General features: G+C 32.0%; 3 protein-coding genes across 3 annotated transcripts; 1 reads left to right on the top strand and 2 right to left on the bottom strand.

Moving 5' to 3' along the window:
- Window positions 1-7,975: 7,975 nt before the first annotated feature.
- LOC108823291 (F-box/kelch-repeat protein At5g26960) lies at window positions 7,976-9,547 on the top strand. The gene has a single exon (XM_018596464.2). The coding sequence runs from the start codon at window positions 8,055-8,057 to the stop codon at window positions 9,270-9,272; it is 1,218 nt and encodes a 405-aa protein (XP_018451966.2). The 5' UTR covers window positions 7,976-8,054; the 3' UTR covers window positions 9,273-9,547.
- Window positions 9,548-10,278: 731 nt separating this feature from the next.
- Window positions 10,279-11,291, bottom strand: LOC108826922 (GATA transcription factor 23). The gene is made up of 3 exons (XM_018600267.2): window positions 10,986-11,291; window positions 10,800-10,901; window positions 10,279-10,680 (listed from the first exon to the last, which is right to left on the bottom strand). The coding sequence occupies exons 2-3, from the start codon at window positions 10,887-10,889 to the stop codon at window positions 10,456-10,458; spliced, it is 315 nt and encodes a 104-aa protein (XP_018455769.1). The 5' UTR covers window positions 10,890-10,901; window positions 10,986-11,291; the 3' UTR covers window positions 10,279-10,455.
- An 886-nt stretch (window positions 11,292-12,177) lies between these two features.
- LOC108823902 (calmodulin-binding protein 60 G) lies at window positions 12,178-15,523 on the bottom strand. Its single transcript, XM_018597209.2, has 6 exons — window positions 15,393-15,523; window positions 15,201-15,276; window positions 14,201-14,738; window positions 13,649-13,809; window positions 13,157-13,517; window positions 12,178-12,839 (listed from the first exon to the last, which is right to left on the bottom strand). Exons 1-6 carry the CDS (start codon window positions 15,464-15,466, stop codon window positions 12,361-12,363), a joined length of 1,689 nt encoding a protein of 562 aa, XP_018452711.1. The 5' UTR covers window positions 15,467-15,523; the 3' UTR covers window positions 12,178-12,360.
- Window positions 15,524-17,754: the final 2,231 nt, after the last annotated feature.

The raw sequence follows: 17,754 nt of genomic DNA, 5'->3' as shown, positions 1-17,754 counted from the left end.
TGCTGTTTACAGCAATCACATAAATGTTTTACGGCATATTAAAATATTTAAGAAAAAAAACTCATCAATATTTTGTGTAGTGGACGGTTGTGAGTATATTGATATCCTAAAATATGAACAAACCAAAGATTTATTGAAACTGAAGATACAAATACAAGACTAAACGCGCTCAAGCAATACCGAGTACAAAACCTTGAGAAAACATAAGTAGACCCTAACCACAAATAACAAATTAATAAACATTAAATCCAGTACGTGTCATAGTATGAAGTTTTGTTTCCAAGAAGCAGATGATTACTCGCTTATGTGCGTATCTGTATTATTATGAATAAATCAATATTATATCAACGAATTAAATTAATTTATGTTAGCTTTTTAAACGGATAAAATTAATTATTATTTCAATACTATCAAGTTAAAAAGAGTAACAATGTTATAGTGATGTGATCCAAGCTCAAACAATGAATAAAGTTTCATACTGAAGCGTCATTTAACTAAGAAATGTTGGTTTTATATTATGTTTAGGAAGCATTGCCAATATTGGAGTCCTATGTGGAATATGAAACTCAATATTGTTTAATAATACATTACATAATGAAAAAAGCTTAAAGTTTCTTAATAACATGCAGGACTAACATTCGGTTTAAAAAAAAAAATCCTGTTCTAATATACTTATTAAGGATATGTTTTGTAATATACTAGGTGCAGAGAAAATTAAACAAAGCGAATGTATAATTGTAACACATTTTTTATATTGTGCCCCATCTATGACAAAGTCCATCTATTTAGGATGTAACGCCATTTGTAGATATAAACGCCATTTTTTATATTGTGGCGCATATACGAAAAATTATGAGATTTGTTAAATTTTAGAAGAATCGTAGAAAATTTTGTATGTTGTGAAAATCTATGAAAGTATAATAATGTAATGATTTAAGAATCTAAAAAAAATATGTAGTATTCTCAACCTCCAATAATATTTACTTTAATAGATAGGTAGAATCATTAAAATCTAAACTTTTTGAATAACAAATGATTTTGTATAGATTTATAGAATCATCAAACCAATAATATTAGATTTTAATGAGAATATGAAAATCTATAAACCAATAACACTAGACTTGAAAACTCTAATAATCACTATAAATGTCATTTCCACTAACACCCACAAATTTGTAGATTCTGTCAAGAAAATCTTATTGCATTTATTACCATTATGGCTAATCAATATTTTAATTTGAATGCAAGAAATATGCATGACTAATGTTGAAACCTTTTGTAATTATAGTTAGGCAGTATATGGTAAAACATTGATCTATTCTATATAAAAATACTATCCGAGAAGAATTTTTACTTCATGGTTATTTATAAAATATGCAATTAGATTTTTATTGTTCTTTTGGAACTTTATTAAAGTTAACAAAGTCAAATCAATTTATAATTAGTTAAATAATAAAATTTATTAATTCACAATATCCTTCAGTATCTTTTATTTTTTATTATTTCTTTTGTTACAGTAACTGTCATAGAATACTTTTAATTGTATTTAAAAATAATTGATAAAATCGGCAAATGTGTAATACTAATAACTAATAAAATAAATTTATAAATAACCAAATATAAATATATATAAAATCTAATAATAAGTTTATATATTCTATAAGTATAGTTCAGGTTTTAATAAAATTTATTAATTAAATAAATTAACACATTCAATAAAATTGATATATTAATATTTTGAATTAAGTTAAATAACTTACATAGTAAAATAAGTTAAATATCATACTGTTCTTGAATTGTTTCTTATCAGTACTTTCCATAATAATGTAGACACATTCATTCATTGAGATCGTCTGATGCGTAGAGATTATGTCCATCGTCGTATATTAAGAATCATTCATCGATCTAAGAGTTTCAAGAAGAGCTTCATCCTGGAATTATTGTTGATGGAATTGCTCATCATTATTGTTTATGTTGTAGGTAATTGTTTATCAGATGGAATAGAGTTAAAAATTATATCATGATGTAATGTGTGTTATCCAATGTTAGAAAAATTGGTCTTTTGGAAAATGACAACGGTTTCCACTTTCCAATAAGGATTTGGACCTAAAGAAAGGCCATAGGTAAAAAGTCCTGAGAGAATAACCCGTTAAATTCTCGAATATATCATTAGTAATCCACAATGGTAAGATGCATGTAGAAGTTATGGTCAAGAGAACATAAAATCAGAGATGACCGTATCTCGATCGAATAAGAATCTGTTGATTAGTTCACTTTCTATGATTTAAACTTTTCATTTTAGTGTAAATTACTTTCAAAAATATGAAATATGGCTAGTCATACTTTATAAGCAGTTTATCATAATTCAATAATATTATAGTTTTAATATTTAATATAGTTTAGGTTTGCTTGTGGTCCAACTCATACAACGAATAATGATCTTTCACACACACGCTGAAACGTCTGTTAAATAAGAGATGTTGATTTTAAAGTATGTTTTTGTATAAACACTGATCAATCATCGATTACAACATCATTTATATGCAAGTATGATGAACAGTTTTTTGAACAAGGATTCTACGATGTATCTTTTCCCATAACATTTAATTTGACGGACAATGTTTGTACTTGTATGACATATTTTTTGATATAAAGTTCTCTTCGTATTACATGTATCTTTTCCATTAACATTTAATTTTACGGACGGTGTTTGTACTTGTATGACATTTTTGATATAAAGATTCTCCTCGTATTACATGATCATAATGAGTGATTCTGTCTATAGTAATTTGAAACCTATTACATTATATAATCTGTAAAAAGTTACATTTTCTTTGGAAATCGAATCTCAAATTTGGTGTACAAACGTTGAAACCCTGACCAATAGACCCGGTCTTTCCACAAATTTTAAAGTTTTTTTTTGAACGACTTTTTTAAAGTATGTTTAAGAATATGTTTTGTAATATACTAGGTGTAGAGGAAAACAACTTGGATGTTAATTGTAAACATTTTTTATTGTGTCGCATTTATCACAAAAGACAAATTAGGTCCAATAGTTTAAGGGATTTTTAAAGGTCATAATCACCATTTTCCGAGAAAATATGAGTCTATTTGTTTTGGCAACAACATCGCTCAGGTTCTTTAGGAGAACGGGAAGCACAGCTCCCAAAAGCTGTGTAGCCAGCTGCAAAACAGTCATGTTGACACTCGAACCATCCATATGTATCCGAACACAGAGTTTTACAGTGGTCATATGAGAATTTCTGGATCTCTGCACCTATATCATATAAAAATTCGTTATGATTGATATAATAAACATTTGCATATTCATCTATATAATATGACATATATATATATATATATATAAGACAGTTATAGCATGTCCAAATGAATATAATATTAACAAAAGAATTTGAATGCATGTTTACATACGAACACAAATTTGTTTCAGTTTAATGTTTACCTATTGTTTCAAAAATAATCAACACTATTAGAAATTAAATAAACTAAAATTTTGAATATACCTGAAGTCAAAACGTTGTGATTGGGCATCGAAACTGCTAATATCACAATGAAACATATTACCAGAGTATTTGTAATACCCATACTATTTTTTTTATAAGAAATCTGTTGACAAATAAAATGTTCTTAATTTTATGGGTCAAGAGAGGTCTATATATATAACTTTTGGTCTTTGGGAAGGTTTTACTATTAATTAATTTCCATATATTTCGTGTGCTAAATTTGTTATTTGCAAAAAGACAATTGACATTTACTTTCTATTTGCTTGTATGGGGTAGTTTCGAATCAATTTGGAGGTTCAAAATGGCATTTGTAGATTTAGTCAAAAATAACTTATTGCATTTTTGACATTTGTAGATTTTGTCAAAAAGAAAATCTCATTGCATTTATTATGATTATGAGTGGTTGGACACAAAATCTGGAATCCGAGATCTGAACCAAACTATAACCAAAAAGTTTGATCTGATTATACAATCCAAAATATATAATAGCCGAACGGATCTTTGTAAGAAACCAAACCCGAATGATTAATCCAAAAATATAAAATTAATAGTCAATATAAATATTTGAAACATTTATAAGTATTTTAAATACTCAGTTCCATTCTTATACTGATATAATATACAAATTAAGTATTAAATTTTAATTTAGATCTTGATCCGTGCAACCGTGTGGTGATTATTTTATTTTTCAAACATAATTATTTTTTACATAATTAATTGTAATAATTATCATATTACTAATTGTTTAATATAAATTTTAAAAATACAATAATTTTAAAGTTGATATGCAATAACTTGATTTCTTTTGTTTCAAATTTTCAGTGAGCATATTTTAAATCATGTGATACAAAATTCTAAATTGAAAAATCTTATTGGTTAAAGATAGAAAATGTATTGAAAAGTATTATATTAAATCAATATCACAGTTTAATAAAATTGTACAAGAGTTTAGTTATAGTTACAAAATTTTAACTATTTCAAATATTTACTTGTGACAATGTTTTTGCATCATATTTGGATATTTTCATATATTTTAGATATTTTATACATACTAAATCTAAAATAATAATATATTTTAGCATAAAATTGTGCTTTAAATAATTTTGGTATCCAAAATAATTTTGGTTACAGACATGTTTAGTTTCAGCCTTTCAGATTTTCAGTATTAAAATTTTGAATTCATTTAGATATTCAATCAGTTTTACTATGTTCTTGGAATGGGTTGGTTTGTTTTTTGGATCCGGATATTTTATCCAGTCCTAATTTTTAGTATAAATATTTTAATTTGCAATGCAAGAGTTATGCATGGTTAATGTTGAAAACTTTTGTTATTACAGTTAAGCAATATATTCTAAAACATTGATCTATTCTATTATGATAATACTGACTTTTTTTTGGGATCAAATACTGTCTAAAAGTAATCTTTATTTAACAAATATGTCATTAGATTATTTTGTTCTCTTAGATTTTTCTTAAAAGTAATAACATCAAATAAATTTATAATAAATTTTGATTAGTTCACAATATTTTAATGGTTTTTAGTTTGGTTATTTACTATTGGTAAGACAAATCTCGCAAAATTTATTTTAAGTAATTAATAAAATACAACAATATTTAAAAACTAATAAAAATCCATAAATAGTTAGTAATTATTTTTATTTTTGTTAAATTGTAACTTAATTTTCTGAATGATGTGTTTATATATTCTAAAAGATAGTTAAATTATTAATAACAAATAAAACTAAATCAGTTAATACATTAACTATTATTTTACATTAACAAAAATTGGAATATATTAATATTCTTATATATAATCAAATATAAATTAAACTAAACTGATGTTTTCATTTGTAATTTCATAAATATAAAATCATACTCGTGTAAGTAGATTAAGTTTCCTTATGAAATAAAATAATATATAATAAAATATTATAATCAATGAACTGATATCAAAAAGTTTATAATTAGAGATTCATCAAAACCATATCCTACACAACCTTGTAAATAAAATTATCTATATTAAAAAATAAATCATTTTTTCACAGTATTGAGTCTAAAAGAATAATATATTGGGACTGTGATTTATTATTCGTGATTTGGATACGATCAGAAATTTGCATTAAAAATAAGATATTTATAGTGTTCGAATCGGATCCGGATAGTAAAATTTTAGATCCGTCAAAACCAAATTCGGATCCAAAAATATCTTGATTTTTAGGTCTCGATATCGAGAACTGGATCTGTATTTTTAAAATATATTAAATTTTAATTTTATTAATAATTATATTTTATATACTAATCTTAATACGTATACTTAAAACTATTTTTATAATTATAATATTATATTCTAATTTATAATATTATATACATATATATATTTAAAATATTTAGAATTTTAGTATTTAAAAAAATATATTTTTATCGATTTGGATTCTTATTCAAATAACTCATGGATAATATAGTATCTAGACATGTGACACGTGTGTCCAAGTTTCAGATATTCGAAAGCTTTCTCGGATTCCTTAAATTTTCTGGAAATTCGGATCCGTTTCACCTCTGCAATATATAAATTTTATTTAAACTTAATGGTATAATTTTGTAAAACTGTAAAATTAAAAAAAAATAAAAGTAAATAAAAAGTTCAATATAATATTTTTATTTATTATAAATACATTGTAATAAATTATAGTATAATATTATTTATTTACATCCAACAGTTGAAGTATTTAAATTTTGGAATCTACGAGGAAATTTTTTAATTTTCTATAAAACAGATTTATATATAATTTAAATTTTATTAAAAGTATTTCATTTTTTTTTAGATCTAGTTTTATTTTCAAAATTGACATTTTTGCGTGATCCAACCAAATATACACATTTTAAAGATAAGAAAAAGTTTGACTAACTGTTTCTACCCAATTCACAGACTACACATAAGTACAAATGTATGAAAAATTGAAGTATGACTAATCAGTTATAATTTCATACAGTAATTTCGATATTAACTAAAAACAATGCAAAAAAATTCAAGTTCGAGTTTTGCAATGACCAAATTGAGCCGATTATTATACCTAAAAGGCTTGTTTTAATATATCATTTCGATATGATTTATATAAAACTAGGATCAGTCCGTCCTACGGATAGGATATACTTTACTCGTGATCTAGGTTATTATTTTTATATGATTTTGTTGTTTGTATTTTAGATTTACATTTTCAAGATGTGTATGATTTTTTTTTTGAAGAACATGTCTCAAATCTTATCCTCTCACTTCCCTTGGTCGCCTAATAGTGCACCCTTCTCTCTATTGCCGAGCTCTCGAGTTGTTTCAGTGTTTCCCTCAACATGCTTCCTACCAATCCAGACCCTCAGTTTCAGACTCAACCCTCGTTAGAAAACAATTTTCATTATATAAGATTTTAAAATATAATATTTAATAAAATTTAGTTTTAAATCAAAAATCAGTTTGTTAACCTAATAGAATAATTTATTGCGGATTTCAAACAGACAACGAATCTATATGAATTAGTAAAAATAATTATTGGAAGAGTCCTACATCAAAAGCTAAAATAAAACTTTTATTATGATATCAAATTTTATCATAATTTGTGTAAATATTTTTTTCATCTGTTTCAAATAAAGTTTTTGCATTTTCGTAATCTATTTAAAACACATTATCGAATAAATTAAATTAAATTTCCGACTTGTCCCTTTTAGTTAAATGTATCATAAAGGCAAGTAATCTCTTTGGCTTATACATATAACTTTGCAATTAGGTAGGATTTGTGTGTGTTTCGAGTTGTGAAGTTTTAGTTTGGAGAGAAATAAGTTGTAATTTTTTTTTCAGAGAGATTTAGTATGAAATCTTAGTTTGAAAGACATTAGGTGTTATATGATATTTCTTGTGAGGAAATAGATCGTCGATCCAAACATTTCCTATAATAATACTGGACAATTCTCTTAAATAACCATTTTAAGTTTCTGTCACAAAATAGCTTTTAAAAAATAAAATGACCAAAATATCATTTTTTATTTTGAATTTTTTTTTATTTTTTATTTATAAAAATTTGAATATATTTCTAAAATTTCACCTCTTAATTCTAAATGTAAGTTTTAGATTAATTGATATAAGGATTATCAATACATATTTACCATTCAATAAAAATTAATTTGGTCATTTTCTTTCTTGTGATATTATTTTGTGACAAAAATTTTAAAATAGATATCTAAGGAAATTTCTCATAATAGAATAACAAATTAAATCCCTGCTTTACTAATAAAATTCTTCTGTTAGTTGTATAATTTTGATGTATGACCGGATCTAGTATCTAATTTAAAGTACAAAGCAATACAAAGTGCTGTACTAGAGATTATTTAATCAATTAAACTAAAGGGAATAAGTGGATAACCATAAACACAAGCTAAGTCGTTGATAAATTATTATTTAACGTAAACTGGGTAACTCGCAGAGATTTATTTATTTATTTCCTATTTTTAGGATTAGATTTTGTTCTGTAAGAAAAAGATCTGATGTCAGAGAGCTGCAACTCCCGGCACTTCTCATGGCTCATGAAATCTTGCCTACCCAATCCCTCCGACGCCAAATCGCTCGTCCCGATCCACCACGCGAATCCTCCGGCCAACGTCACGCCGATCTCTTCTCTCCCTGACGATTTGCTGCTCGAGTGTCTCTCCAGAGTCCCTTCCTCTTCCATTCCTTCTCTCACCGCCGTGTGCCGCCGCTGGTCTCGCCTCCTCCTCTCTCCCTACTTCCTCCACCTCCGCCGTCGCCTAGGCCTCCTCCGGCATTCTCTCTTCGCCCTCTCCGCAGTCGACTCCGGACTTTTCGCCGCGGTTTTGCAGGTTCAGTCTGAGACTCCGTCGTGGAGAGTCTCGCTCGCCGTCTGCGCCGACGGTGGTCAGGGGAGTCTGTCTCACTCTCGCGCGGCGGCGATCGGGCCTAGGGTTTACGTCGTTAGTAGAAATGCGGTTTTGAGATACGATTCGTGGATGGGAACTGTTGCTCTGAGATCGCCGATGATTTTCCCGCGCAAAAAGTTCGCGATCGCCGTCGTTTCCGGGAAGATCTACGTCGCCGGCGGAGGCGGTGGTTCGGAAGTGACGGCGGCGGTGGAAGAGTACGATCCGGAGAGAAACCGGTGGGAGGTGGTGACTCACGCGGCGCGGAAGAGGTACGGATGCATCGGAGCGGCGGTGGACGGAGTCTTCTACGTGATCGGAGGTCTGAAGATCGGAAACGAGACCTCGCGCGGCACGGCGGCGCACGTCTACGCGAGCTCGATGGATCTTTTCGACGTGAGATCGCGTCAGTGGCTGAGGAGCCGTTCCGTTCCCGGAGGTGGATGCGTGGTGGCGGCTTGCGCGGCGGTGGGACACGTGTACGTGCTGAGCAGCCACGCGGTGGAGCTCTCGTTCTGGAGATTCGACGCGCGTCGCGGCGGAGGCGGTGGATTCGGAGAATGGACGCGGCTGAAGAGCCCTCCGCTGCCGGCGCAGGTGAGGTTAGACGGGACGGTGAGGTTTAGTTGTGTCGGCGTGGAGGATAAAGTGGCGGTGGTTCAGGTGGTGGGGTGCATTGACGATTTGCTGCGACGGAGTGGGAGGAGCGAGAGGGGGCTGAGAGAGAGCCTTGTGTTGCTGTATAACACGGTGGATGGAGAGTGGAGGAGAGCGGCGGATCTACCGGAAATGATTACACGCGCCGCGTGCGCGTGTGTGGAGTGTTAAAGCGGGGTCCACTGCGCAGGATTAAGAGTATGAGATGTTTGGGAGAGGCTAACGTACGCAGCAGCAAAAGGGGACAAGACAAAATCATTGTGATAGGTGCACGTTACTCTATTAAGTGGTTTGAATATCGAGGAGGAAAAAGGGTGGACGACGTCTTGAGCTTGTGACCTTATTGGTTGATTGTGTTTCCCAATTAATACAAAAAAAAACTTTTATCACTTTGGATTCGAACATGAGACTTTGTATTCAAGGATAAGAGATTCTGTATTCGTTTACTTTTGAGTTTGTAGAAACTAGAAAGTAATTAAACAAAACCAATCTTTCTTTTAGAAGTTTAGTTTTCTTGGGATTGTGATCTGTTAGAGTTGTATTGAATATGGGCCTACAAAAAGAGGTTAAAGATTTGGCCCAAATTAAAACAACGGTGTTTGAGTTTAGAGATAATCAACGTCACTTTGAGGGTAGACTCAACATTTCAACAATTCCTTGCTACCGTACCTGCTCATTTCTGTAACTCTGTTACAGCTATTTGTTAGTGAAAATAGTATTTATTATGGTTATAATTTCGAGTCGAAAATTCAAATTTAATCCTGGAATCATATTCAAATGAGTTAATTGTTCAGATATTTTTTAAAAAAACGACAGAAATTATTAGGACCGTACTCGTTTTCCTTTTTTCTTTTGAATGTATATTACTTAGTAAAATTATATATATGTTTCACTCAATTGGTTCTAGTATTCTACGATAAATTAAATGATAGGTTACAAGACTGAGATCATCTTTGAGTTACATACACTCTATCACATTAGACTCTGACCAATATAAAAGAAGAAGCCTAGAGACCAATGGTTCAAAGATGTTTCAGGCTTTCTTGTTCGTTTCCAATTGCCATGGCAGTAGTGAGAGCTTGAGATCAATTGGTTAGTCTTCGAAACACCTGAGATAGGAGTAAGACATCTGACAAGGCTCTGTGAGCTTTATCATCCCTTGTAGTTATTATCCCCTTAGAGCTGATAACGACACTTTTAACTTAACTGTTGAGTCTCAATCTAGAGACTTGCGAGATTTAGACACACATCGTTGTGGAGTACCCATTTGTAATCAGACTTTAAATTTTATTACAAAATATAAAGGACAAAACTGTTTTTCTTTCAGCGGGATAGTCTCTCTGTTTTCATTTCCTTAGGCGAAAACAGAGCCACAAGACAATAATAGTAAACAAAGAGCAGCCTGTTCTTCCTCCATTAGACTCCTCCGTCGTTTCTTCAAAGACACGCCACCGTGTGATGATAATGTTGATGATGTGTTTATCTTCTTGTAGGCTTTGTGGCTATGAACAATACGAATACCCAATAGCTCGGATCGTCTCTGTCTCATGACTCTGATCCCACATGCATTGCAAAGTGACTGCGAGTTCCACCACACAAAAAAAAAAAAAAACTTAACAATACTTCTTGAATCATCCAGTTTCCGGTTAAAGATCGAATAAAATTATGAGTATAGTAGTTGAAGGTAGAAGAAGAGACCTTGGGACCAGATGGTCCACCTCTCCACATTGGTGTCTTGGTGGTCTTGCAATCACTGCAATACCTAACTGTCTCCTTCTCTCCTTCCATTTCCCTAGTTAACTTTAGAAGAGCAACATCGACACATTAGAAAATGAACAAGATCATAGCTCTCTTATAGATCAATTAAATCAAAAGAACCAAAACCTTTGTTGGGAAGGGTCTGATCACTATAATAAACCTTAGAGGATTGATTGATAAGGAGAAGCAGTGGGAAGATTGCTTTTCTTTTCTGGTTTGAGTCAGTGATCAAGAAAGGCTTGAAGATCTCCTTAAAAACTCTTTTCTTGGCTGCTTTTTTGATCAATAATAAGTACGGCTTTCTGGTAGATTGATGACATAAAAAAAAAACATCTGCCAAATCATTGTCGGGTCACGGGTGAAAAAGGCAAGTGGTGTACGCACGACCGGGATCTGTGGAATTGTTTTTAATAATTATGAGTGTGTGTTAGAGGAAAGAAAGTAGAAGAAACCACAGATTCTGAAAATGTGTTTACATGCAGACAGGACATAGAAAAAGTAATGAAGCAAAAGCCACCAATGTTTTCACTTGCTCATTTTTTTTTTCTTGTGATTACGAGGAAGCCAATAATCTTCTTAATCACAAGTACACATATTATAAAGGGAAACAAAAGGCAATACAATAGTTTGTCCAAACTCGATAAATTATTTCTAATAAGTTCAAACAAAGTGAAATCCTTTATTGAGATAAATAAGTGGAATGCGATTTTTTTTTATATTTACGAGGAGTATTTTGGCCTCCACATCGTGAATCTAGACTAGCCATGTGGCAAGCCTTTGGCGACCTCTTTGGATCAGGCGACATGTTGGTCTCTTCGAGCCGAAGAATCCATGTGGACTCCGATGTATTTTGAAAGTTGATTATGTTATATATATAATTGGTTGATTTGGTATAATCTTATGATGGTGTCTTTTAATACTTGTTTGAGTAGAGTCTTATATACAAAACTGAAATAGATGAAAGTTGCATATATTTTTTGGCTTATCCAAAAGGATAGTGATCCTACTTCTACACACTATTGCTTCGTGGGATGATACTCTCAAACATTCTTAGAACACCAATTTGATGTAGGCATGGAACAAGTAGTATATCTGAAAAGTTAGTCAAATTTTTAAAAATAAAAAATCGCTTGCTTTTTCTTCAAAAAAATATGGTGCAGGCAAAAAGAGGAAACCATAAATAATCTGTCTATAAATAGTTTTCGTGCATATCACAAGAAACTATGGAGTAAAATATAGTATGACTAGGGGCTACAACTTACAAGCCCTTTGCTATAATAAAAGCATTACAACTGAGGGAAAAAACAAATACACAAAATATTCAAAAAATGTAAACTTATTCGTTAATATATAGCCCTCTTTTTTTTTCTTTTTCTGTAAGATATATCAAACATGAGCTGGAAAAAAAAAGCCATTTGGAACCAGCCATTGGCCGGAAAAAAAACACACACGCAACATATATGCATCTTTCGTGCACTGTAAGAATCGAAACAACTGAATCTTACTCTAGGCAAGCCTTCCCTCGTTTTCGGGCAGCTGCCTGTTTCCAAACTTCTCGGATCTTGAAAGCTGCCTTAACCTTACACCACCTGGCTCTTGGAGACCCCACACTGTTTGTAACACGAACATTAAACGTTCCAGCTTCTTCCGTGCCATACACACTAACAGACAAACTGTTACATATTTGTTGCTCCCAATCCGCCGCACCAGGTGGCAAGTTCGAGGACACGCCATGGTGATAAGTAAAAGTGTTCTCATGATATTCCTCTTCATTCTCGATATAACCTCCTCTTGTGGCTAAAGTTTGTGCATCTTGGTCGTGTTCACTTATCCTGAAGCTGTTTCTCTGCAATAAATTCCGGTCGATATGAAACGCCATGTCTGGTGAGTTTTCAAAACCCATCAGCATCTCTGGTTGGATGGTGGAGTTTGCAGCTGTGAAGTAAAGAGAACTCAAAGAGCCTGATGGATCCAAAGTTCCTAAAATTCAAAAAAGAGGAAGAAAAAAGAACATCGAATAATTTAGCAAGTTATACACATTTCTAAGAATGTAATAAATTGACTTTAGAATTTTGTTCAAATCGGATCTGTAACCAGATTTGAATTCTCATTTATTGGGTTGAATATAAATTTTTTATTTTTTTAAAAGTAATACACATATCAAAAGACCTTATAGCGCAACCAGAATAATCATGTTTTAATACTATCATAAGATATTTCTTGAATAACTTAGCAAGTGTATAATAGGATATACATATGAAAAGATCTTAGAGCGTGAACAATATAAAATTTTATACCTTGAAAGTTGTTATGCTGCAATCCAGGACATACAACGCCAAATCCAGGATTTTGGGTGCATTGTAAGGACCTCTGTGGATGTTCCACATAGGTCCTAAACTCGTTAAGGTTTTTATAAGCTTCTTTCTTCAGCTCGTCCAGCTGATAGGTGGGTAGCTCATCAGGGTTCCAAAACGTGCCATCACTTAATGACACTTTGATCACTTCATAGACAGAGTTGAAAATAAGCGATTCACCATTAGCGGTTCCGTTGTAGATGTAACGCTCTCTTTCGTCCAAAACGCATTGCATGGCGTGGGATACAATTGCTTCCCATTCTTTCTTTGAGATACCTCCTGAGTTCGTCTCTCTACCAAGTATCTGCTTATAAGTAGTAATTTAGGTTAGTTTATTTAAGTCTTTTTTTTCTTTTTTTTTGGTAAAATGTTAAGATAGTCGATTTAGTTACATTGAAGATTTTTATTTAAATGACTCTAGGTTTGGAATCTTACGTTGTATAACTCATTTGGATATACAGCATACCAACGGCGTAAATCCTTGACGGAATAAATCTTCTGCTCAGCCAAACGGTTTGCCGAAACGCCACCTTTAGCTATTTTCTTCAGTCTCCAAACCTCGTCACTGGGATACGGAGGGTAATGTTTTCTATAAGCTGCACATAACCAAAATCTTAAAACTTAAATCATTTACATAAAACAAAAATAATTTATGACAAAATAACATAAAAAGAACAAAATCTCTATAATGATATTAATTAAAGGATAAAATAACTTATAACTACTTTAAAACTTAAACTCTTATTAATTCTATCTTCATCCTTAATTAAATACTAAACCATAAACTCTAATCACATAATGCAAATTCAAATACAAAACAAAATTATTTTATTTTATTAATGTTATTTTGAGACAAAAAATTGTGTCTTTTTGGGTAAATGTGCTTTACTATTACCGGCTACTTCTCAATTAAAAACGGATGATAATTTAACCTGAACGCATTAACAGCGTCTTCAACCCTAACCAAACGCAGTAACCGTTACTTACATTCTCCACGTTGGTCTTTACAGTTAAAGGCTTCACTTCTCGCCTCCACGGCTCCACCACCGGTTAACCTAGCACCTAACCGGAACTTCCTACTCCAAGTCCAACTCGAGTTATCCGAGAAAGAGACGTCTCCGGCTATCACTCCGACGCCGTTTTCAAGCCTGACAGTTACATCTCCGGTGAGTAACGGGCGTTTTGCTTCACGCTGCTTTTCAATATAGCGTTTGAACACGTCAGCGGTCCAGCTTTCCTCCGTGAACTGAGCTTTCAGCGGCACGATCTCCACCCGGGAAGACGAGAGCGGTCCCGAAACGACTCGAGCGTTCGTGGCTGCGTCCACGAGCTCGATCGCTACAGGAGAACCGTCCTCGGTTTCGATCTTGGCTCCCGTGAATATGCAAGACGGCGGCGAGTTTATGAACCGCAGCTTGAGACATGAACGCGACGATGGCGTTTCAAAACGTGAGCGTTCCGTTTGGGACCACGACGAAGGGAGATAAGGTCGTTGACTAAGACGATGATCAAGCTCCTCTCGAAGCTATACATAAAAGAAAAGATAATTGATCACTACTTTACATATATCATAGAATATAGCATATAACTAAGCAAATGTAATTTGCAAGTTGCAACAAGTACATACGGTCACGTTCATATGCAGACAAACTACATATACAGTGAAACACACATCTACTTTAGTTACATGTATATAATTAGATGACTAAGACTATATTTAGTTATATGTTTATAATGATTAGTGCTATATTATAACTAGACTCAGGACCATTCATTGTTGATACGGAGTCCACAAAATTTAGAACCATAGAAATTAAAATGGGGCCGAAGAGAAGAACAAGTCAGTCAAAGCTGATGGCTGTGTAGGAACAGTTTCATTTAAGTTTAACTAATCCCGTGATTAAGTAAGATTCTTGTTTAATTATGTGGTTTATATATATGCTCGCCGAGTGAGTTGTTAAATTTGAAAAAGGACGAGAAAACTCACAATTTTTCTGACCAGGGGCTCCATCAAAACCATGAGTCTATGATTCGGCAGATCTCTTATCACTTTGTTCACAGTACTGTGGTTTGCATGACAAAAACAAACTCAAAAGTTAAAAGGCTTGATCGAAAATATCAACCAAACATAAAAGAAAAGAAAAGTTGTCTTCTTAAGATATGTATAGAAGAAACTCACTTCTTGAATGTGAATCTACGAGCTTTTAAGCCATTGTGCCCACTAGACCCATGCAGATTAAGAATGTTTCGCATCTCCACCGATCACTTGGAATTTTTAGTGAAATAAAATGATCTTTGTTTGTGTGTGTGAGAGATAGGAGAGAGCAAATGATGTATTGATTATATAGTGATAAAGCAATGACGAAGAAACCTTGAAACTTCCAGGAAGATTCGTCGTTCTCGAGTTTAGTGGTGCTACTATTCATCAACCACGCTAAAGTTAGTTATTTAGTTTCTCGTTAGGTTATTAAAACTATACTATAAAGACACTTGTCTAGTGTCATATATTTATTTGTTACTAAATCAAAGATGGTTGAATCATTTTGTACAAACTAAAATTCAGCTTGTAATAATAATATATAATATATTCTTTTATATATATATATAAAAAGTCGGTTAAACATATAATATATATATATATATATATATATATATATATATATAATATTCTCTATTCGTGTAAACATGTATTTTAATCCATGTATAATGTTTTTTTTTCAAGAACGCACTCGCATATTGGAAAAAGTCGGTTAAAAAATGGATCAATATAATGCCCTTTGTCAAAAAAAGAAAAGTGGATGAATGTATAACTCACTCATAGTCTATACATATTTTACTCTGCAACTTAAAGACTTTTAAAACTATAAAAATGTACAGGGTTGCTAATTCTCTTCCAAACTCGTCGTTCTTGTTTTGGTCATTCGTTTTTGGAAGAGAATCAGCAAGCATATTCATTTTTATATCAATCTCTTATATTTTTTTTTACTCATTTTTAAGTATCTATCTCATCAGTTCGAAGCTTATAAGCTTTTAAATCCCAGACAAAATAAAATAGCTATTACAATTTTTGTTTGAACAGAAATATTCCAAAGAAGAAAAAAATATCATCGACCTAGTTAAGACAAAGAGACAACCATTTCATTAAGAAAATTATGATAACTTAGAGATCTTGATTTCATAAGTAATAAAAACGTGCACTTGTATAGTTTGTGGTCAGACATGAGTCTGCATTTGTTGTTTTTGTCAGATATAATATAAAAGAACAATACTTAGGTTCACACCTGAGGTGAACTTATGAATTCACCTCTTTCTTTATTTCAATTAAATTGCCATAAATATTAATATCACATAAATAAGTAAATTATAAATTACAAAAAATAAAATTTAAATCATAAACTATAAATTCAAACCCTAAATCTAAATCTTAGATCTTAAATTTTAAACCAAACCATAAACCCTAAACCCAAACCTATACCCTAAACCCAAACTATATACCCTAAATCCTAAATCTAAATTTAAATACTAGACCCTAAACTCAAACCATAAGCCTTAAACCCAAACTTTAAACCCTAAATCCTAAACCTTAAACCCAAACTATAAATCATAAACCCCAAATTTTCAAAAAGTTCGGGTTTAAAGTTTAGGATTTAGGGTTTAGAGTTTGGGTTTAGGGTTTAGATTTTGGGTTTAAGGTTTAGGATTTAGGGTTTAGAGTTTGGGTTTAGGGTTTAGAGTTTGGGTTTAGGATTTATGGTTTGAGTTTAGGATCTAGTATTTAAATTTTGATTTAGGATTTAGGTTATATAGTTTGGGTTTAGGGTATAGGTTTGGTTTTAGGGTTTAAGTTTTGGTTTAAAATTAAAAATCTAAGATTTGTGTTTAGAGTTCGAATTTAGAGTTTATGATTTAAAGTTTATTTCTTTTGTAATTTATAATTTATTTATTTATGTGACATTAATATTTATGGTAATATAATTGAAATAAGGAAAGAGGTGAATTTATAAGTTCACCTCAGGGGTGAACATAAGTATTGTTCAATATAAAATCATGCATTTGATTATGTTTAAGAATTGCATCTTAATTAGATGTTACAATCTACGCGTTTTAGAAGAGTTATTATTTAAAACGATTTGTCTGTTTCTCGATTATTAGGCCTGAGAGAGACGCAGCCTCCTGCTGCTATATAATCGTGCTAGCATGCAACAAAACCCTACTCGGCTACTCATGCACTGATTTTGAGTTGAACTTGCTGATTAGAACTTGAACAAAAAACTTTATAATTAAGAGCAATAATCTCTTATTCCAATACCACACTGCTACGGCACTAGCTTTTTTTTTTTAGTTACGGTACTAGCTTCCTAACTATAGTACTAATCGAATAACCTTAAGATTTAGTTTTTTTTTTTTTTTTTGATAATCCAGGGTTCCCCGCTTCGCGGATCAATCCCTGGGCCCGGTCAGACAGCGGTCCGCTTCACCCGGGAGGGCTTTACCTGGGCTAGATCGAATCCAGTACCGCTTTGGTGGCCAGAGCGAAGCAG

Source organism: Raphanus sativus, chromosome 9 (assembly GCF_000801105.2).
Source record: "Raphanus sativus cultivar WK10039 chromosome 9, ASM80110v3, whole genome shotgun sequence".
Classification (NCBI taxonomy): Eukaryota; Viridiplantae; Streptophyta; class Magnoliopsida; order Brassicales; family Brassicaceae; genus Raphanus; species Raphanus sativus.
The sequence above is the reverse complement of the archived record's forward strand: the minus strand, read 5'-3'. Positions and strand labels throughout refer to the sequence as shown.

What these genes read in the sequence shown, in the direction of transcription:
- LOC108826922 (XM_018600267.2), bottom strand. Translation starts at nt 10,889, where the DNA reads ATGGAAGGAGAGAAGGAGACAGTTAGGTATTGCAGTGATTGCAAGACC. An exon ending in GTGGACCATCTGGTCCCAAG is followed by an intron (nt 10,681 to 10,799) that starts GTCTCTTCTTCT and finishes TGGAACTCGCAG; the next exon opens with TCACTTTGCAATGCATGTGG.
- LOC108823291 (XM_018596464.2), top strand. Translation starts at nt 8,055, where the DNA reads ATGTCAGAGAGCTGCAACTCCCGGCACTTCTCATGGCTCATGAAATCT.
- LOC108823902 (XM_018597209.2), bottom strand. Translation starts at nt 15,466, where the DNA reads ATGCGAAACATTCTTAATCTGCATGGGTCTAGTGGGCACAATGGCTTA. An exon ending in CGTAGATTCACATTCAAGAA is followed by an intron (nt 15,277 to 15,392) that starts GTGAGTTTCTTC and finishes TGCAAACCACAG; the next exon opens with TACTGTGAACAAAGTGATAA. An exon ending in GCAGCATAACAACTTTCAAG is followed by an intron (nt 12,840 to 13,156) that starts GTATAAAATTTT and finishes TTTGAATTTTAG; the next exon opens with GAACTTTGGATCCATCAGGC.